This window comes from Labeo rohita, chromosome 22 (assembly GCF_022985175.1).
Source record: "Labeo rohita strain BAU-BD-2019 chromosome 22, IGBB_LRoh.1.0, whole genome shotgun sequence".
NCBI classification, from domain to species: domain Eukaryota; kingdom Metazoa; phylum Chordata; class Actinopteri; order Cypriniformes; family Cyprinidae; genus Labeo; species Labeo rohita.
Window position 1 is genome coordinate 28,419,204 of NC_066890.1, and position 21,807 is coordinate 28,441,010.

The 21,807-nt window shown below is 38.5% G+C and overlaps 2 protein-coding genes across 2 annotated transcripts in view; one reads left to right on the plus strand and one right to left on the minus strand.

The window, feature by feature from the left end:
* The window catches only part of cpamd8 (C3 and PZP like alpha-2-macroglobulin domain containing 8), a 40,821-nt gene extending 24,625 nt beyond the window's left edge, over positions 1–16,196 (minus strand). Inside the window, exons 1-24 of the mRNA XM_051094177.1 lie at positions 15,434–16,196; positions 11,274–11,425; positions 11,039–11,061; positions 10,784–10,949; positions 10,460–10,512; positions 10,179–10,196; positions 9,474–9,528; positions 9,251–9,364; positions 8,894–8,978; positions 8,700–8,808; positions 8,051–8,278; positions 7,774–7,944; positions 6,737–6,865; positions 6,447–6,642; positions 6,109–6,284; positions 5,871–6,020; positions 5,435–5,593; positions 5,209–5,351; positions 5,043–5,105; positions 3,806–4,037; positions 3,151–3,304; positions 2,223–2,362; positions 783–834; positions 373–671 (exon numbers count right to left, since the gene is read on the minus strand). Of these exons, the coding sequence (XP_050950134.1) occupies positions 373–671; positions 783–834; positions 2,223–2,362; positions 3,151–3,304; positions 3,806–4,037; positions 5,043–5,105; positions 5,209–5,351; positions 5,435–5,593; positions 5,871–6,020; positions 6,109–6,284; positions 6,447–6,642; positions 6,737–6,865; positions 7,774–7,944; positions 8,051–8,278; positions 8,700–8,808; positions 8,894–8,978; positions 9,251–9,364; positions 9,474–9,528; positions 10,179–10,196; positions 10,460–10,512; positions 10,784–10,949; positions 11,039–11,061; positions 11,274–11,425; positions 15,434–15,522 (3,156 nt within the window). The 5' untranslated portion in view covers positions 15,523–16,196. The remainder of the gene's footprint in view (positions 1–372; positions 672–782; positions 835–2,222; positions 2,363–3,150; positions 3,305–3,805; positions 4,038–5,042; positions 5,106–5,208; positions 5,352–5,434; positions 5,594–5,870; positions 6,021–6,108; positions 6,285–6,446; positions 6,643–6,736; positions 6,866–7,773; positions 7,945–8,050; positions 8,279–8,699; positions 8,809–8,893; positions 8,979–9,250; positions 9,365–9,473; positions 9,529–10,178; positions 10,197–10,459; positions 10,513–10,783; positions 10,950–11,038; positions 11,062–11,273; positions 11,426–15,433) is intronic.
* A 1,286-nt stretch (positions 16,197–17,482) lies between these two features.
* rex1bd (required for excision 1-B domain containing) lies at positions 17,483–20,966 on the plus strand. The gene is made up of 5 exons (XM_051095637.1): positions 17,483–17,597; positions 18,167–18,249; positions 18,381–18,585; positions 19,261–19,349; positions 20,697–20,966. Exons 1-5 carry the CDS (start codon positions 17,595–17,597, stop codon positions 20,767–20,769), a joined length of 453 nt encoding a protein of 150 aa, XP_050951594.1. The 5' UTR covers positions 17,483–17,594; the 3' UTR covers positions 20,770–20,966.
* The last annotated feature ends 841 nt before the right edge of the window (positions 20,967–21,807 follow it).

Here is a 21,807-nt window from a genome sequence, read left to right on the forward strand (position 1 = left end):
AGGTTCCACTGGTAAAAATCGCATTCCGGGGGGTAAAATCCTTGTTTTTTGGTGAGGTTCCCCTGGTAAAATTCACATTCCAGGGGCTAAATATTACGTTATTCGGGTCACCCGAGGCCACTGTCCTGCAGAGTTTAGTTCCAGATTGCCTCGACTCATGTGCCTGGAAGTTTCTAATATGCCTACTAAGACATTGATTGGCTGGTTCATGTGTGTTTAATTGAGGTTGGAGCTAAACTCTGCAGGACAGTGGCCCTCAAGGACCAAGTGTGGACACCCCTGGTTAGCCCTAGGGTTAACCCTAACGCTAACCATATATCGTAACTATCAAATCAAAAACGGCATCTTCTAATGTTTTCAAGTCTGACTTACCTGCACTCCTCCTCCTCTCCAGCTGATCCAAAAGCTTCGGAACTCATCCCAGGAAAGGATTCCTGGCGTTGGGGCGCTGGCTACAGGTTCTCCCATCTTGCCCAGTGAGATCCAGGAACGTGAGTTTTGCCGCCCACCCAGCACAATTTCCACCATTTCGGTACTGTCATGTGCGGTGGGTGAGAGGGCAATGTGAGCGTCGTTATGAGTTTTGATGGCCACTTGTACGTGTGTGACTTTTGATGGCTTCTTGACATATTGATACTCGTATTTGTTGGGTGTGTAGATATGGATTCGTTCTATGAAATGTAAGGAAGAAATATTGGAGAATTAATTAACATGAAACTAGCAACTATTACTATCAGTATGAAAAAATGAGAGAAATAATGAAGTACAGGAAATCTGCTTACCGTTTGGACAGAAGAAGACGCTATACGTGTACTCTCTGGGTAAACCTTCAGGCTATGGGAAAGCAAGAAAGGGTATTTAAAAGGGATAATTCACCCAAAAATTTAAATTATCCCATGATTTACTCACCCTCAAGCAATCCTAGGTGTATATGACTTTCTTCTTTCAGACGAATCAGTTTTATTAAAAAATACCCTGGCTCTTCCAAGCTTTATAATGGCAGTGAATGGGTGTTGAAATTTTAAAGCAAAATAAACTACATCCATCCATCATAAAAAGTACTCCACACAACTTAGGGAGGTTAATAAAGGCCTTATGAAGTGAATTGATGTGTTTGTTTGAGAAAAATATCCATATTTAAAACTTTATAAACTGCAATCTCTAGCTTCCGCTACACTGTAAAAAACAATTTGTTGAGTCAACTTAATATAATTTGTAACCTGGCTGCCTTAAAATTTTAAGTTCAGTCAACTCAAAAAAAGTTTATTAAACTTGAAATGTTAAATTATACTAAGTGACAACTTAGATATTTGAGTTGAATCAACTTAAAAATTAAGGCAGCTGGGATACTTACACAGCTTTTAAGTTTAGCAAACACAAATATCTAAGTTGTTACTTAGTACAACTTAACATTTCAAGTTAACTAAACTTATTTTAGTTGACTGAACTTAAACTTTTTAAGGCAGCAGGGTAACAAATTATTTTAAGCTGACTCAACAAATTGTGTTTTTTATTTTTTAAAGTGTACCGCACACATGTACACGAGAAAATGGCGTTCCAGAGGTTGATGAATGATGTAGGTGAACACGGTGACAGGTGAAGTTCAAAATGAGGATTTGTAAATAAAAAAAAATGTTGGAGGAGTGCGATACATACCAAGAGGTTTTCCTTTGCTGTAAACAAAACTTTGTTCTTGTGAGACTAGCATATTCTGTGCACTCTCGTGAACTTGTGTACGACAATTTGCATCAGAAGTCCTTTATTAGCCTCCCCAGTGCCACGTGGAGTACTTTTTATGATGGATGGATGCACTTTATTGGACTTCAAAATCTTGAACACCGTTCACTGCAATTATAAAACTTGGAAAAGCCAGAACATTTTTTTTTATTTAACTCTGATTGTATTCGTCTGAAAGAAGAAAGTCATATACACCTAGGATGGCTTGAGGATGAGTAAATCAATTTTAATTTTTTGGGTGAAATAAAAATAAAAAAATAAATTAAAGAACACACTCCTTGCTCCAGGCAAAAAAACACATAACACATTTTACCACTCACATACACTGGTCTGGACCACAGCAACAACAGGCTCCTAGTGCTCACTATACAGTGCTCACCCAATCAACTGGTACATTCAAAAAGTATCTGAATGGCTATGGTTACAGTTACATAATAACTGTTTGCAACACAACATATAGTGACAATAAGATCCAGGGTCCCCACCTCTACCAGCACACTCCTGCGCACATAGTCCATGCCCGCAGGGCTTCTCCTGTCCTCTTGTTCCTCACCCACTTTGCCTGCTTTGTTGGACTGCGGCCCATCGGAGCAGCAACTTGGCTCATTGTAGGCCACAGCGCGAGCTGCCATGGAAACAAATATGAGAAATGACAGATCACAACTCGGTGACAGTGAAAATGCATTGTGGGTGCATATGACGGGAAGAGTTGCTGTTTAGCAAAGTATACATATACAAGTGCACACATGGGAGACTTCAGGCAGCATGCTTTCTTCCTTTTTTTAACAAACCCCCGTAATGTCTTCCGAGACCCTGATGGCCTGGGGATAATAGGATACACACATGGCTTCGCAGCAGAATGGCTGCTTGCCAGCAAAGCCCCTTTGTATGTGTGTAGTGAGAAGGAAGGGGGACTAGGACAGAGCCATGGGGGGCCCATTGGCCAGCACTGACCTGCAAATTCATTGACATGCCACAGAGATGCACAGAAAAGACCCCCACCTCTATGCCCTTATGTACTTTTCCTTGTCTGATAGCCTAAAAAGAACATCGTTGTTGTCCAGCATGGATCATTACATAAGTCAATGACAAAGGTTTCATTTGGCAACTACTTTGCTAAGGCTGCAATGGCAGTACATTTAAGAAACTGCAAGCTGAAACAAGTCAAAGAGTCAAAATATGCGACAACGATTGATTAATATTCCCAAGAATGTATGCAATGTCTTGTAAAAATAAACCTTCTGTAAACAACAGTGAGAACAAATACACACTTCTTGTCAAACATGAAGATGTATAAACTACCAGGCAAAAGTTTGACTGAATTAGCAGCATACAGGTTAACTCCTTCAATACTGTTTAAAAAGTATCCCAGGATGCACTTCACGAAGTTTTTGAAGCATTCAATGGACTAACCTGTAATGTTGGCAGATACCAGTTCAGAAAACAGCAATACTATAAAAGTGGGCGTGGCCTCCCCAGGCGCCACACACTTTTTTCGGGTAAGATGGTGTTTTCCTGGGTGACCCACAAACTTGATCCCTTTGGGCACTGACACTTTCACATGGACCTGCGGAGAATGAGTGTAAAAATAAATCATAAGAGTTTCTCCGTATTACACAAACACATGTTCTCCACATTTTAGAACTTATAAGGCATGAACTCCCAAGGGCTCCTAAAGGATTCTGGGGAATTTTTGAGGTGCATTGCACATTTTCCATGCTGCCTAACTCACTGCCTCCCATCGTTCCTCAAGGATTCAACTCTAAAACCCTCAGCGCCAAAACTGCTGCAAATCTTTTCTCTGTGCATACCTCAAGTCAAAAATAAGTGGATACTAAATAACATTTCAGTCCACATGATATGAGGGCAGAAACTGGTTTCCATAGCAACTGTGGTAGTCGAAGATATGTTAGTGTCTTGTAAACTGTGCAAAATTCATTGCCGTGGTGCCAAAGTGTTGCTCTGTTTTGGGTGGTTGCTTATTGGCAATGAATTATCTTTTCAATCATAGTTATGACTGTGGCAAATGTTGATACATTTTTCAGTGTAAAAGCACATGCACACACACCTCTGCGCACGTGGGAAGGTAGTTATACACAGTCAGTGGGACTTTGGTTTGTTCACCACGGACGACGCTGTATGGCAAGGTGAAGTCGATGAAGAAGGGCTTGAATGTGCGCAGCTCTGTCATCTGAGCCAGGCCCAGACCTTTTTCCGCAGACAGACCGATAGCCTCCGTCACCCATGTGGTGATGGAATCAGGGACGTCCAAGCGTAACTCAACCTCTCCAGAATCACCGCTGTCGATCAAAAGTACAATTTGCAAAAATGATATGGACGCTCACCAAGACCGCATTTATTTATTCTGTCATTAATTACTCACCCTCATGTTGTTTCAAACCCGTAAGACCTCATCTTCGGAACATATTTTAGATGAAATTCAAGAACTTTCTGACCTTGCATAGACAGCAACGCAACTGACATGTTTAAGGCCAGGAAAGGTAGCAAGGACATCAATAAAACAGTCCATGTGATGCCAATGGTTCAACCGTAATGTTATGAAGCTACAAGAATACCTTCTATGCACGAAGAAAACAAAAATAACTTAATTCAACAATTTCTTCTCTTTCGGGTCAGTCTTCGATGCTTGTTCACAGAAGTACCATGACGCATATCTGTGGCGTTTTAACATTGAACATCCATCTCTCTTAGTTTATTGCCGAAAAAGTAAGCCTGGAAAAAAAAATTCATGTCATCCTCCGTTGAAATCTTCAGACAAGTTTATGAATACTGTTTTATGTACAATCTGCATCTTCTTCTGCTTGTAAACAAGACGCAGCACATCTGGGTTCTACATCAGAATGCCAACTCCAGCATCTGCAGCAACACACGTATGCATCTTGGTACTACCGTGAACGCATGTCACAGACGGACACGAAAGAGAAAAAAACATTGCTGAAGATAGTCATTATTTTGTTTTCTTTTCTGCACAAAAAGTATTTTCGTAGCTTCATAACATTACGGTTGAACCATTGATGTCACATGGACTATATTAGTGTCCTTACTACCTTCTTGGGGCTTGAACGTGGTAGTTGTGTTGCTGTCTATGCAGGATCAGAAAGCTCTTGAATTTCATCAAAAATATCTTAATTTGTTTCAAAGTTGAACAAAGGTCTTATGGGTTTGGAACGACATGAGGGTGAGTAATTCATTACAGACTTTTAATTTTGGGGTGAACTACCTCTTTAAAATGACCTTTTTTATATAATATAACATATAACTTAACCAAAGTAATATTGTACTACCTGATGTTAAAGCAATGCCAAATCCATGTTTCTGGGAAGAATGTACGCCTGCGGTTCTCTGCCCTGGAAAACACACACTGACATAAGAAACAACTCTCTTACTGACCTTAGAGACAACCACCTGTGAGATTAACCTTATAATTTCAGACACTGCGAGCATGTGTACCGTGTCCCAGATCGGGAGGGCGTAGCTGTCACTGAGGTGGAGGTGTGCGGTTGAAAAGCGGGGACAGCCTCGTCTGTGTACATCCCTCCACTCTGCCTGTGATTCAGACTCACCATATCTGTCATCACCACCAGCCCTGTCTCCTACAACACAGTTACACAAACATTTTAGCCTAAACTAGAGGTTTATTTTTTTTCTGAAACACGGGAGATGGTGATGTCCTCACCGTAAAAGCGAAACGAGCATCTTTAGTGATGTCCCAGTGCCACGGAAACACAGAGGAACGTCGTCTTCGTGATGACAAACCAGGCCACCAAAAATGTCCCTCATCTTTGGGCACCCCGAATGCATCAGATACATCAAATTCAACCAGTTCCTTGAACACCTGCAAACCCATAAACCCAGCAAACTGTTAAGACAACTTCAGAGCTATTGGAATAAAGCAGGGATGGGCAACTTCAGTCCTGGAGGGCCACTGTCCTGCAGAGTTTAGCTCCAACCCTTTTCAAACACACCTGAACAAGCTAATCAAGTTCTTCAAGATCACTAGGAAACAACAGAAAAGTGTGTTTGATTAGGGTTGGAGCTAAACTCCACAGGACAGTGGCCTTCCAGGACCGAAGTTGTCCATCCCTGGTATAAAAGTTCAGATGACGACTGACCTTTTCAGGTGTGAGCTGGAAGCCTGGTTTGAGAAGATACATGCTCTTGTCCACAGAAGCTACACATACACATGAGCCACTCTCTGCTCTGACCTTCATGCTGACCGGACTGCCTGGCATCGACTTATTTGTGGACAAAGACACAGAGACCTAAAGACAAAAGAAAAACTTTTTTGATGAACTGTCTCTTTAAAAAAACAATTAGTGAGGTTAAATAAATTAATACAACCCAACCAACCTCATTTTCGAAACGGGGCTGCACAGGAAGTTGCAGACTGTCAGTCACCCCCTCTCCATTTTCCCGAACATAGTAGACCAGTAGGCGACTGAGGGGGGCCATGCAAGAAGTCACGTTGAAATGCAGAACTGACATGCAGCTGTCTGTTTCAGCCTGAGAAGAAGAGACACCAGAGTCTGGGCAGACAGAGGACATAGGGATGGACAGACAAAAAAAATGGGGAAGAAAAGAATAGTGCCTTTATGAGCTAAAGGTAAGCTTCCTTAATGTTTCAAAATAATGTGTCTTGTTTTATTGCATGGTATATGGCATATTGCAGTTATTGCAATAAAACTGACCTGGGTCTCGTGGCGGTTTGGTGGTGGTGTGAATTTTCGTGTCAAAGGTGACAGTAGCTCTCTTTTCACGGTGGGCCATGCTGTTGGCATGTCTCTGACCCGACTGCACGATATTCCCTCGAGAGGCAATCTCGTAGTGCAAGGTGAAGTTACAGGGACAGGTGGACTTCAGGGAGATCTCTGCTTCTTGTCCTATCTAGACAGAAACAGGTTCTTCCATGATTAAAAGGTTGTTTATTCATACAAAATATTTTGGTTAGCATTGCTAATTATATTGCAGTATCTCTTACCACAAGAGGAGCACTGGGACTTAGGAGCTGGATGTGGCACTTGCTAGGAGAATACCAGCTACTGATGGACAGATAGTTGGGGAGATACTGGTCTCCTGCAGGCCTGCCATTGATGGCAGTCACTTTTGACTGCAAGTAAAAAGAAAAGAAATCTGAAAGTTAGAAATAGAAGGTATTGTGTTTTGGACTGTATTGGTGCTACTATCAAACTACTGGTGAAAAGCTATACAAAAACAATCAACAGCAGTTCTCCTTCAGACTTTACCTGAAAGAAGTCCTTCTCAATGATCAAACAAATCAAACTTCATGGTCAATAAAACCCAGGTTTAGATCAAAACTCCTAGTGTGAAAGTGACATTGGAGCCAGGGTGTCCAATCCTGCTCCTGGAGGGCCAGTGTCCTGCAGAAATTAGATCCAACGAACTCCATCACATTTTCTACTGAGTCTTACAACCTTGATTAGTCGGTTCAGATAAGTTGGGGTTGGAGGTAAACTCTGCAGGATAGTGGCCCTCCAGGAACAGGTTTGGACATCCCTACATTAGAGCAGGGGTGTCCAAACTTGGTCCTGGAGGGCCACTGTCCTGCAGTGTTTAGCTCCAACTTGTCTCTGTACACCTGCTTGGAAGTTTCTAGTATGCCTAGTAAGAGCTTGATTAGCTGGTTCAGGTGTGTTTAATTTAGACTGAGGCTAAACTCTGCAGGACAGTGGCCCTCCAGAAACAAGACTGGACACCTCTGAATTACCGACCACTGAGAACCTTCCCATTGGCACTTGAGAAACGTGGGAGTCAAGTGCCTTGCTGAACAATGGTACTACTTCAAGGGCTACCATTCCACAGACTTTAGCTCCAACCATAAACAAATATACTTCCTGATTCCTTCACCATGTAATAAAGATTGCTTGTAAATTACAGGCAAGTGTGTTGGAGCAGAACTAAAATCTGCAGAAAGGTTGCCCTCCAGAAGCAGGGTTGGCTACCCTGCACCACCCCTAAAAGAAGCTTCTACCATATCTCCAAATCCCTCCCACTGACCTCCAGCCAGACGTACTGGGCAGCTGTGGGGATGGAGGGAATCTCGAATGTGGCTTTGCCATTGCGTGAGACGAGCTCACTCGTGTAGACGTTGTCCTTCGGGGTGAGTTCGGCCTTGACCCGCACCTGTACTCCATCCGCTGGGCTTCCGTCCGGATAGGTCACCTCGATCTGGGGTCAGTGGTGAAAAACAATGATTCCAAATTAGCATTGACTAGTAAAAAGCATAAAAGGAAACATTATCTGCTTTCTACCAGAAGACTGATCCTCCTCTCACCATGCCTTTGTAGGGTAGACCAGGTTTGAACTGCTTGCGAGTATCTTTGGAGTACTTGATGTCAATGAGCTGCTTGTGGACAGGCGTTGAGTCATCAAACATGGTCTGCTGTCCACCATCCACGCTGCTCACGGTCACCCACATGTTCACTGCACCTCGGAAGTGGTCTGTAACTTCTATGGGCATCATGTCCTTCACGCAGAGGCTGAAGGTGGCTGAGCCTTTAATCTATGTGGAAGAAAAGAAGGTCAACGTGTGCTGATAAGATGAAAATACTAGCTTGGACATGTACTGGTCTACCTTTGTCCCTGTCCCAAATGTGGACTTGCAGTTTTGCCTACAAAGACCACAAAAAGTGTCTATGGAGTACACCTTGTAGATATACCACGTGCCAGCAGTGTTCAGTGAGCTTGTGCTGGTCTAGACAGTGGACTACTTCTCGACAGTCTATAAATTAGAGGAGGACTGCAAAGGGTGAGGCTGGCATTTGGGATAGAGCCCTAGTAGACCAGTACAGCCATCCTAGCAAAACGGTCAACTGGTCAACTACAGAAGTTTCCTGGTTGAACAAGTTCAGAAACTTCAAGGAGAAAACAGCAGAGCATAAGCTGTTTTTTTTCAGAGGAGAAATGCTTTATCATGCACTCACCTCCATTGATTTCACCACTGAGTGGCCAACTTCATCTTTGTAGTAGCCTACTCCATTGACCGTCATATTAACTGTTAATTTGCCCGACACTGGCTTTCCAAAGGTGTACCTGGAATAAAGCAGGGTGACTGTGAAATCAGAGGTTATTGTAAAACAACTTGCCTAAGGTGTAAGGCAGGTTTTTGTCTTCTTACCTTGCTTTGACTGTGACCTGTTCACATGAATTGAGGTCTTGAATATAGGGAGGGGGCTCAATGATGAGCTCAAACCTGGGCATGACTGTTCAAACAAACCAAAATCAATCATATTCATTGGTTTCGGTCCATTATACTCAAACTGAAATGGACGTTTTAGTCAACAATTAGCTCACAATATGCAAAAAAACTAATGTCCTTTGTTTTGAAAACCTGAGCTCCTGAAATAACTATAACATATTATGAATTCTTGTTTCAGAAAGTGTTACTAATATTCTATCTTCTAGAGATTATTTACTATATTGTCTGGTTACAATTAGTTGAATCAGTTCTTGAAAAAGCATAACTACTCCTTACCATACTTTTGCACTTCGAAGGACTTGTTGTACGTGTGGCCTTGCATCTCCACAAAGACTAACCATTCACCGAAGACCGGTTGGTCTGATAGCGGAAAGCTCATATTGACAATTCCTGATAGAGCCAAATAATGTACAGTGGTGATTATGCAATGAATGCAACATTATTACAGTATACAAAAGCCTGATTAGAGTCAAAGGAACACAACAGTAACAATTCTTACCACAACAAACAGACTTTAGATCTTTCCAGTGGACTATGCGGGATCCTCTGGGGTCCTAGGTAAACAAAGTGGTAATCTCAAACAGTATGTGGTAAAAATAGTCACATTCTTGCTTATTTGCTTGCCTTAAATCCAGAGGCCACTTTACACTCATAAAAATGGGGCAAAGATTCAAGCTTAAGCAAACATGTTTCAAATCCAATGATGCTTTCAAACAAACTGACCTTGCCCTGACTTAAAGGCCCAACACTCCAGGAGCCAGTCAATCAGGGCAAAACTACACACACCCCGACTGACACTTCCTCCTGCGAGAGCCAGAGGCCGACGGTGCCAAACTAACATAAACATGAAACATTGCATACATAGCAAACATTTTTTCTGGTCCCCCTTTGGCCATTTGCACAGCTCTCAGAAGAATTTTCTGGAACTGAGCAACAGTGTTTGCCCCAGAGATGCTTCAAAGACCAAGCAGCATGTGGGAAAGAGATGGAAGCTAAGCACAGAGCAGTGGGGGGCAACGCCCCAGGAAGACTCGCTCTCTTTTATCTCCCCTAGTCGCCCGCTAGCGTCTGCTCTAGGGTCGAACCCAACACCGGTGACCAGTTGTCAAGCCATATAGCTGTACAACATAGACCCTGCTGGGAAAGAAACACTCCAACCATGCTTCCCAACCAGAGAAGTGTCCACCCCACAGCATCCACTCACCACTATGTAAGCTTCAATCTGTAAAACAAAACAAAGAAATAATTAGAGGGATGAGGATGAAAAACTGTATAGTTCAGCTAATTTAACTCCCTTAAGATTCAAATCAATGAGAGATGTTTGTGTATAAGGGTAATACAGCTAAGCTACCTTTTGCGCCTTCTAAAAATATTTGCAAGACAAGCTTTTAAACACTAAATAAACACTGCTAATGTTAAAATGGACTATGCTACTGTAATACAAAAAATCTTTTAACAGTTTAGCATGTAATTTCAGGACTTCACCTTTTCACTGGTTGGCCTTAGGTCTGGTGTGACAGCATATACATTTATAAGAACTAGAGGGGAAATAAAAAAAAAAAAAAACAGGTAATGAATTAAAATTCAGTTTGCTTCTTTCGCAAAGTTATTCATGATACGTTGGCTAATTTTAGAATAGCATGCATAGAATACTCAGATGACAGTTGACATGTTGCACATTATTGCATTTTTTATGTAGCAAGCTAGTAATCTGAACATGGCCAATATCAGCAGCATTGAGACATTTAGCATTATAAACACAGTTAGCATCATCAGCAACCCATTCCCGTTTGGTGAAAGGAGAGAGACCTTTCTGCCGGGGCTTATAGACTGGCTTGTCGGTCTGGATGAAAACAGTTGTGCCTTTGCTGTCCACCGTCACAGTAGTGTGGTTGTGGAAGATGTAGCCACCCTCATTGAGTTGACGGTTCCCCCAAACCTTCAGATGTGCCTGGCCTCTGAGATCTGACGGCACCTGGGAATATTGTGGTTATTAGGCATAAAAGTCCTATCGTGCTCAGTGCAAACTGACTACAGGCTAAAACTGTTTTATGATTGGCTCACCTTTATTTTGATGGTGCCTTTATCTGAAATGGAAAAAGAAATGACAGGTAGTTTATAGTGGAAATAAAGGGCTTTATTGAACAAAACCCTAATTTCTGATCATTTATGCTTGGTGCCATATTGAAGCTTAAACATTAATTAATATTGGTGTTTAACTACTTTGGTGGGTCAAGACAAGGCAAAAAAAGCTCTTTAAGTAATCTGAGTTTAAGTAAGTACCCAACATAATCATCACCTCGTACAGTGCCGTGGCTATGAGCCACAATCTCGCCCTTAACACTGAGCTGCAGCTGTACTCGTGTGTCCTCTACCGCATTGAAGATGGTCACACTCACAGCCTCTTCCACACCGGCGCGGAACACAGATGGCGCGGCAATCAGGTAACCCCTGTGAATCAAAGGACGGGAATACAGAGCAACAGCTGTGTGTGTTTACATCACAAGACTCCAGGTACCAATTACGTTAACACGTTGTTTTGTCTAGAGTGTACGTCTGAATCTCACATCATAGGGCACGCAAATCAAACAAACAAGGGTGCCCAACCTTACCACTTGGGAAAACACAAAACAAATACCAGTTTGTGTTTGAACATCTGATAAGTGTTTTGAGACTTGTTGTTGAGCATGTTGGGTGTTGGGAGAAGGGTGGAAGCTTTTGGGATTGATCTCGAAACAACAAATTTCAGACCAATAGTCAGTTAGGGCGTAAGGTGAATATTCACCACCAGGACTGATCTCCACAAATTTATCCTACCAAAACATCTTTAATAAACTAAATTGTTCTTGTTGCTTAAATTACAATTAGGGTTCCACCAAAAAGCAATAGAAAGGGTCTAGAAAGGCACTTTGCAAGACCATGACCTGGGCTGTGTCCAAAATCACCCCTATACTCTTAGTGCACTATTTGAAGAGACATCCTTCATGCACTCCCATAATACAGTGCAACAACGAATGTACAAACGATGTACGATCAACGGCTAAAAAAATGGCCTCTATGCAGAGTCACTTTCGTGTTTTTAAGGATGTGCATTTGCATGAATTCTTGCATAGCGATGAGGTAGTCGACAGCGGAGTCATGCAGGTACAAGTTACTTTTTGACTTATCGTTAAATTGTTTAATTATGGTTTTACACAAAACATTTCACACGCTCGTCACTGTAACTTTTACCCAGCCTTCCAATCAATGGAGAAAGGGGCGACAAATACTACACCGACCAACCATACTACTTGTACAGTGACTGAAGAACAATGAAGAAGTTAATATTGCTGGTCACTGCATTTTCATATTCAGTGATATTCTTAAAAATTAGATACTTGCAATACGTTACTGCCGTGGATAAACAAAGTGTTCTCAAACGCCACCAACTGGCCATTTTTTAGAATAGCGCCTGGCGTTTTTTCAGCTGTCTAAAAATGCGTATGCACCTTAATTGAATATTTATTATTAGGCATTTGGCCTATTAGTCTTTTTGCATTGTAATTCACAGGCGGGGATTATGCTAATTGTGAATAAGTGTGCATGCGTACGCTATTTACAAATAATTGGAATTCATTAACATACAAATGTTTAACTATCAAATCTGATGTTTACGAAGTGTTTGTAAAACCGAAGGTGAGATTTTGGGAAGGTTTCATGAACGAGGCCCATTGCAGAGTGCGCCACCTACAGTACTGGAGTCATTTTGATTTTAGTTCAAATTGACAAATCTCTACAGTGTTTAGACCAGTAGTTCTCAACTCCAGTCCTCAGTGCCTACTGTATGTAGTTTGTATGCCCCCCTTATTTAACACACCTGATTCAGATCATCAGCTCGTTAGGAGAAAGATCCATGAACTGAGTGTGTCAGATTCAGAAACATACAAAATGTGCAAAACAGTAGGCCCGAGGACTGGGGTTGAGGATCACTGGTTTAGACCATTCGTTTAAAGGAACACTCTACTTTTTTTAACATAGGCTCATTTTCCAACTACCCAACTGCATTGAATGTAACTACAGAAGAGTCAAGTTTTAAATAGGAAAAATATCATCATTATTTATGGTCATTTTTGAGTGAGATGCTATCGGTCTAATTAGATTCAATGATCTATGCTAAGCTATGCTAAAAGTGCTACCGCCAGTCCCGGAGATCGGCTGAATGAATTCAAAAACGGTAAAACTCAACTGTTTAACTCTAGGGGAGTTGGACAATGATCCTATTTTCAAAAAAAGTGAAGTGTTCCTTTAAATCTTTGGTGTGTTTAGCCTTTACTTTTAGAAGAAAGAGACAGTGCTGCATAAAACCTAATTTTGAAGGTCAATGCAATTAAACCTAATAAGACTTTTTCAAACACATGTTAAGACAAAGGTTAGGACAATGCTGTTATACAATTAACCAACACTAACCTAATTCTCTAAATGTTTTTCACCTCTTTGGAATCTAAGTTGTCTAGACTACTTAGACAAATCCAGTAACAAATTTGGTTCCAGTGACCTTAAATGATGAGAAAAATTTGGAAGGTGATTCTCTGACCCATCACATGCCCAAATAAACCTGGGCAGCTCCATGTCCTTGAGTTTAATAGCATGCCTGAGTGTGAGATATCAGGTGGTTGGCATTACGGTTCAGCGAGGCCAGAGGCAATTTAAGTCTGAGGGCATGAGAAAATCCCTTCCAAGGCATCTAGGTGGAATTGACTGCATTTGATCCTCACCTCCCTATCTTAGAACACTCATGTGTGCGGTGGGCATAGAACTATTCAGTGTTTACATGATAGCACTATCTTGTTGAAGGAAAGAACAGCTACTGGCCGACTCAAGAGAATGTAGCTCTTTGTCGGAGAGGGCAAGCTGGTTATTGACCTCTTTCTCTGGTGCGCGAAATACTTGGCACAACCACATGCAACAGGTACGGACACTGGCACAGAGCTCTGCCCAGCCCTGGTATGAAATTCATGGACTTCTGGGGTTTGTGAGACAATTAACCCAACAACATTCCTGTCCACCCATGTTTATGGGGTCTGAACAATGTTCTTGTCAACTTATTGTTCAATATTGGTGTATTTAAAGGGATAATTAAAGAATTCTGGTTCCAGCATTAATATAAATGATGAAAAACCTACTTGGCAATATCATAGTCATCAATGTAACGTCAATAACTTTCTCCAAAGAACCAAGTAGAACCTTACAGTTAAAACGGATTTTGATAAGAAAAATATTCTTTGTTAAAAGAATCACCGGAGAACCTTAATTTAACATTGAGAAAGTAAACTTTCTGAAAATTCCGTCATTAATTACTCACCCTCACGTCGTTCCAAACACGTAAGACCTTCGTTCATCTTTAAAACACAAGATATTTTTGATGAAATCCGAGAGCTTTCTGACCCTGCGTAAACAGCAGCGCAACTGCCACATTCAAGACCCAGAAAGGTAGTAAGGACATTGTTAAAACAGTCCATGTGACTGGTTCAACCTTAATTTTATGAAGTTACGAGAATACTTTTTGTGCTCAAAGAAAATAAAATTAACTTTAACAACTTACTTTCTTCCGTGTCAGTCTTCGACGCACATTCACGGCAGTACAATGACGCATTGTTGCATAAAGTGATTTTAGTTGTTATTTTTGTTTCTTTGCACACAAAAAGTATTCTCGTAACTTCATAAAATTAAGGCTGACCTCACATGGACTATTTTAATGATGTCCGTACTACCTTTCTAGGCCTTGAACGTGTCAGTTGCGTTGCTGTCTATGCAGAAAGCTCTTGAATTTCATCAAAAATACATTTGTGTTCGGAAGATGAAGGAAGGTCTTACGGATTTGTGACAGAATTTTTGGGTGACCTATCTCTTTAAGGGTTTTCTCAAGAACATGTGGAGAATAAATTGGGTTTTATACACTTAGCTCATTCCTGCGGCATCAAAGCTGAAAAATTGAGGAATTAACTTATTAATCTGTGACTAAGACTTCAAATGCTTGCAATTTATGAAGCGTAACAATGACCTGTTTTGAAAAGAACATCACTTGGGAGTTTGTTCATAACAATGTCAGCTTTACCACCCTTGTACCATGATATCTGTACTTTCTGCTTTCAAAATAACAGACACTATGCGATGAAAATGATGCCTCTTTGAAGAGGATCCCATATTAGTTAACCATGGTGTGTTACTCTAGTAAACGCGGTGACCTTTGGTAGCAATTATAGTTACCATGAAGGTTTTTGTAATGTTATCTGTTAGTAACAGCCACACATGAACAGCTGTGCTGCTGAGTTTATTTGTTGTTGCATGAGGAAACATTTCCTCAGGCGCGCAAAACGAGGATGCCGTTATCACCTGACTGAAGTCTTATCAAAACATTCACGCTTGAAATGAAAAAGCGGTTCGGTATCATTCATAAAACAGCGCTACAAACATACTTACTGTCTTTCTTGTGAATGAACTCCACTCACTACACACATGAACACAGTCCACAGAGTCCAAGAGTTGTGGTGCACATGTAACCCTCTCATTTTGTCCCTCGTTTGTTTTGTGTTGAGCCTCTCCGGCGTGTATTCCACAAATATTGTTACAACCTCGAGTGCAAACTCAAGTATCCACGAGGGGAAAGCACAAGCCCCCGGTGCAGCGTGCTGCGTTTTTAATCCCAATTGCCCAGTTGCGTCCGTGCAACAGATTTTTTGAACTCCTCTCCACACGTAAAGACAATCCCTCTTGGCGTGCCTTATTTATCCGCCTTAGTTCCGATTGCTCATATTTCAGCATTAAAACTTATCTCCATCCACCCCACCCCTTGTGTAGCACGGTATTTAATGCACATCAGATCCAGTGAGCTGAGGTCCACAGCCTGTAATGTAACCGGGGCAGTCTGCTTTTGCCCCTTTGAACTCTCCAGGCTTTTGTCTCATTCAGTGGTGTGTCAGAACAAGTCTAACAGAGCCCCTCTGAGCTAGTAGAGACAAGACCGCACTGTCCTTGCAACGCCGCCTGGAAGCTTTACAGGTCCGGCTGAATGGGACTGAAAATACGTGTTGGTCGTTTGATGTTTAAGGACGTGCATTCGTATAATGCATGTGATAAATATAAATAATTCTGATTATTTAACCTGAATATCATTTTACTGAGTCATTTTTGTACATACTAAAAATATGGCTTAAAATCTTTAACCTGACGCGAATTCAGTTTGATGTGGAACTTAAACACGGTAAGGTTTTTGCATAACATAGGACATTGGCGCCCCCTTGAGGTACTTTAGCATGAAACATTTGTTAGCGTTCATAAAATATAAGAATTTTTACGAAAATATTTTTTTTTCTGATAATGAATGAATTAACGGCATCTGCGTTAATATATCAGAGAATAAACACCTATATTGCTTCATTATTGAGAAAAATAGAATACACAGTCAAACGTTTTTGAACAGTAAGATATTTAATGTTTTTAAAAAGTCTTTTTTGCTCACCTGCATTTATTTGATCCAAACTACAAAAACAGTAATAAAGATATTTTTATTATTTCAAATAACTGCTTTCAGTTTGAAAATATTTTAATATGTAATTTATTCCCTGTGATCAAAGCTGAATTTCAGTCTTCAGAAAGTGACATGATCCTTCAGAAATCATTATAACATGCTGATTTGAGAAACATTTATTATTATTATTATTATTGTCAATATTTAAAACATTTAAGTATTTTTTTTCAGGATTCTTTGATGAATAGAAAGATCCAAAGATCAGCATTTATCTAATATAAAAAAGCTTTTGTAACATTATACACTATACCACACAAAAAGTCAGTATAATTTTTTATTTTTTTATTCATTCATTTAATTGTTTGTTTGCTTGTTTATGGGAAAGAAATTATAAAAATTAATACTTTTATTTACCAAGCGTGCTTTAAATTGATCAAAAGTGATGATAAAGACGTTTATAATATTACATTTCTATTTTAGATCAATACTTTCCTTCTGGACTTTCTATTCATCGAAGAAACCTGGAAAAAGTCCACTCAGCTGTTTTCAACATAATAATATTAATAATAATAATTTTAATAAATAATAATAATAATAATAATAATAATAATACATTTTTAAACAGCAAATCAGAATATTAGAATGATTTCTTAAGGATCACGTGACTGGTGTAATGATGCTAAAAATTCAGCTTTGAAATCACAGGAATAAATTACATTTTATAATATATTCTAATAGAAAACTGTTATTTTAAATAGAAAAATATTTCAAATCTTTACTGTTTTTGTTGTAGGCCCTACTTTGGATCAAATAAATGCAGGCTTAGAGCAGAAGAGACTTATTTTTGACTGGTACATATATATATATATATATAAGTTCAAGAAATTATGCCTTTATTTGCTAAACCACAAAGCATAATATGTAAAAATGGAAACGTTTTTTGAGTTTTGTGCCAGTACATAAGCATTGAGGTGACGTCAAATGACGTTGTATTACGCGAACCCAAACAGGAAGTGAGTGTAACAGCGTGACTACACGAAACGCTACACATGTTGCTGTTTAGTAGATTTATCAGCCAAGCTAAGAAAACACCGAAAGCACAGTTTCAGCAACATGGTAAGTTAGTTTTGAATACTCAGCTTTTATAATATAATCGTATGTATGAATAGTAAATGACAAGAAATATATACAACGTCGCGAAGTTGCTATCGCTAGTCTATACAGAAACATATACTATGCATACCCTTAAGAAAATTAACCATGGGTTCCTAACAAATAAAACAAACAAAGTCCATGGTTACTATAGTTAAACTATGGTAACTATAAATTAACCATGGTCTTGCTACACTAACCACAGTTTAGTTTGTAATCAATGCGCCAAAAAAACATGGTTACTACACTTTTACTACAATAAAACCATGGTTTATTTTCGTAAAGGTATACATAAATTAATACGAAAAAGTTACATATTAAGAAAATAATACTAAATCATACATAAATACATTGTTATTGTATCACTAACAAAATATAACCGTGGTTTTGACTTTTACAATGGTATTATTTAGAGTACAGTTTAAATATTGTGTGTATATATATATATATATATATGTATATATATATAGCAAGAGTCATTTCTTTTTTAATATTTGTGATACCTGTCTATTCTATCTTAAATTATTTTAAAGGCACCTACAGATTTCAAAAACTTGGTCCGAAGATTTTACGTACTTCAAACTGAGCGTGTGGAGGCATACAAGCTATTTGAGGAGTCAGTTTATTTTTATCTATCTATCTATCTATCTATCTATCTATCTATCTATCTATCTATCTATCTATCTATCATCTATCTATCTATCTGTCAGAGGTTATTTGAGGTAATACTGTTGTCGTTTTTCTCAGGGGTCATGAGGCATACTTAAGGACGGGGCCCCACTATGACTTCGAGCACTACAAACAGCTGGTACATGAGATAACGAAAGCATTCTGCGGCATTTCCAAAGAGGTTCTGGAGATTAAAGAGCAACTGCATCAAGACTTCGACCGGCCCGACCTCTCCGAACACATTGACAAACTGCAGATTAAAGAGAAGGAGAAGCTAGAGCTGGTGGGCACTGTATTGTTTTTAAAAATGTTTGGCTAATATGGCATACAGTATGCACTGTACACAGTTATTCTGAGAAATAAATAATTCTAATTTGCTTTTATTCCACATTTATGTAACTTTTGGAAGTTCGATAAAATAATGAGTGAAACATGAGATTCATCCGTTTGGAAATGGAAAGTTGAGTGCATTGCATCATGAGATACAGTATTTCAGGCAGTGCGCTGGGTCATCTGGATATTTTATAGGAATGGTAGGATGTGCACTGTCGAGCATATTTGTGAGCTGGATCACAAAACCAGTCATAAGTAACACGGGTATATTTGCAGCAATAGCCATTAGGATATTAAGTAAAGATCATGTTCCATGAAGATATTTTGTAGTTGTATAGTTCTCTGCCAAATATTGTTCTATCTGAACCATACATCAAAGGAAAGCTTATTTATTCAGCTTTCAGATGATGTAATCTTAGATAAAAAAAAACTGACCCTTATGACTGGTTTTGTGGTCCAGGGTCACATTTAGTTAGGAAGGTGATTGGTTACTCATTTCAGACCTACATAACGTAAATTAGCTTGTATAATAATAATGCATAGTTCAACGGTACTGAACCGAATGTATCTGTTCTGTAATTTGTTACTGTATTCTTAATGTTTTTCTATATTTGCGACTTCACAGACAGCGAAGTTACAGTTGGCGAAGCAGAATGCCCAGGATCACCCAGAAGATGAGGATTTTCAAGAGAAAGTCCGTGAGATCAAACAGAAGTAAGTGCAACTATGTATATGTATTTTTGCATTTTTAATTAACTTATATTAAATTATTTTGTATATAATATTGATTTATGCTTTTTTGGTATTATAATTTTAATCATAATCTTAATCTTAAATATGTGTGAAATATAAAATGTAAATAAAAGTGTAAAATATACTTTTATAATCAGTTACTTAAATTATTAATTATATTTATATACTTTTAAGTAATAGTATTGAAATTAATTCTAAAATTATTTTTAATTATGCTTTATATTTTTAGCCGTTTCTTGCATATTAGTGACAAAAAGTTTATTACATAATTTAAAAGTTTAAAGTTTTTTGCAAGTTTTTCCTAAACACCTGACAGTGGCAAGTAAATTTAATAAACCTTCTTTTTTTTTGCATATTTTTAAAATGTATTATAATGTGTATATATATACATTTAAAATGTATATATATGATTATTTGTAGTTTATTTGTATTTTAAGCACTTGTGTATAAAATGTATTGTATCACTATAATTCTTTACTATTATACAGAATATCATTTAAATGTTAATACACATAATTATGAAAATAGAATGTATTTATAAATTATGCTCTATATTAGTGCTGTCAAATCAATTAATCACGATTAATTGCATCCAAAATAAAAGTTTGAGTTTACATAATATATGTGTGTGCTGTGTATATTTATATGTATACATAAATATGCACATATATATTTAAGAATTATTTACACATATATATGTATTCATATTTTTCTATGATTTATATTATATATAAATATAAATGTATTTTACACATATTTCTTAAATGCATACATACGTACATACAATTTAGAATATATTTAGGGTATATATTTAAACACACACAGACATACATTATGTAAGCACAAACTTTTATTTTGGATACGATTAATCGCGATTAATCGATTTGACTGCACTAAGATTCTATATTTATCACTATACGCATATCAGGTTAATGACTAAAACCTATTCACCTTATTCTTTAACGTGGAAGTAAGCCTATGGGCGAGACTTCCGCTTCATTATCCGCTATAGGAAATAACGAGAATAACTTTGTGCAGTAAACAGTGAAACTGTTTGCACTACAAACCAGTGTGTTCATAATTAAGACAATACATTGAAATAATATGTTAAGACACACAAATTTGCAATATCAAGCAGCAAAACGAGCTGTTTTGTACAGCTAAAATAGCTAGAAATAGATGAGACCAGAACCCAGACCCATAAAATGTACAAATGGCCGCATCCGCTCTTATGGGAAAAATAAGGTTGATTGTTCTTCTAAACATCCGATTGAAAAAGCTCTTTCTGTTTCTCTTCATCTCTGTCAGTATCATAAAGAATACGGCCGCTCTGAGTGAGATTCTTCAAGACTTCAAGTATGACTCAGAGGAGCCGGAGTGAGATTCAGTCCGTCTCAGAAGACAGAGATGGATTCAGATCCTCCATGAACTTTCCTTTCTAAAGAAGAGTCATCTGAGGTATCGATCGCTGTCTCGGGCGTTGTATAGACAGAGTGCATTGCAGCTGACCCAGGCTTTGCAATGCATATTTTTGTTAAACAGAGTTTGGCATCTTTTATTTACAGTAATTATTTTGTATACGTCCAAAATAGCTTATGATGTTTTGTTTGCGATACCAACACAATGTTTATTTATTTAAAGCATAAATCTGTTCATTCTGATTATTATATGCATAATAATACTCGGCAAAGGCTAATGTGTTACAAAATATATGAACATTCCTTAAATATTTTGAAGACATTTATACAGACAAAACTATTTATACATAATGATACAGTATTTACATGTTTTTGAACAAAGAGGACAAACAAATTGCAAATTGCCTTTCGAATACCAATTTAAACTTGTGCGTTTGCCAATTAAAGAGACAGTACATTGAAATGAAATGAAAAGCTTGTCATTATTCACTCCCTGTCATTTCATTCCAAACATGTATGAGTTTATTTCTTGTGTGTACGCTTCAAAATGGACCGAAAAGGACCATAAAGTGGTCCCTGTGACTATATTCAGTCTTCTGAAGCCTTATGATACTTTTGTGTAAAGAGGAATGGATCATTTAGCTAAATGAACTCAAGATTTGAGAATGAATCATTAACTGGATCAGCTGATTCATTCAAAAGATCTGGAATCTAAAGAATGATTAATTACATTTAAATACATTTTTTTTTGTTCACAAAATCTGTGTCTAATCGGTCAGTTTTTGTCATTTTCAATCCACTCGTCGAGTCTTCGAATGTCAGCATGTTCTATCATGTTAGCATGTTAGGCCAATGAGAATGAGAAAGTCTCTGATTATCTCCTTTTTAATAATATTAATAAAACATTCCAAATCTTCTGAAGCCATATGACAGTTTCTATGGTTTTCTAAACTGGATCAGCTGATTCATTCAAAAGATCTTGCACAAAAGAACGAAGTAGT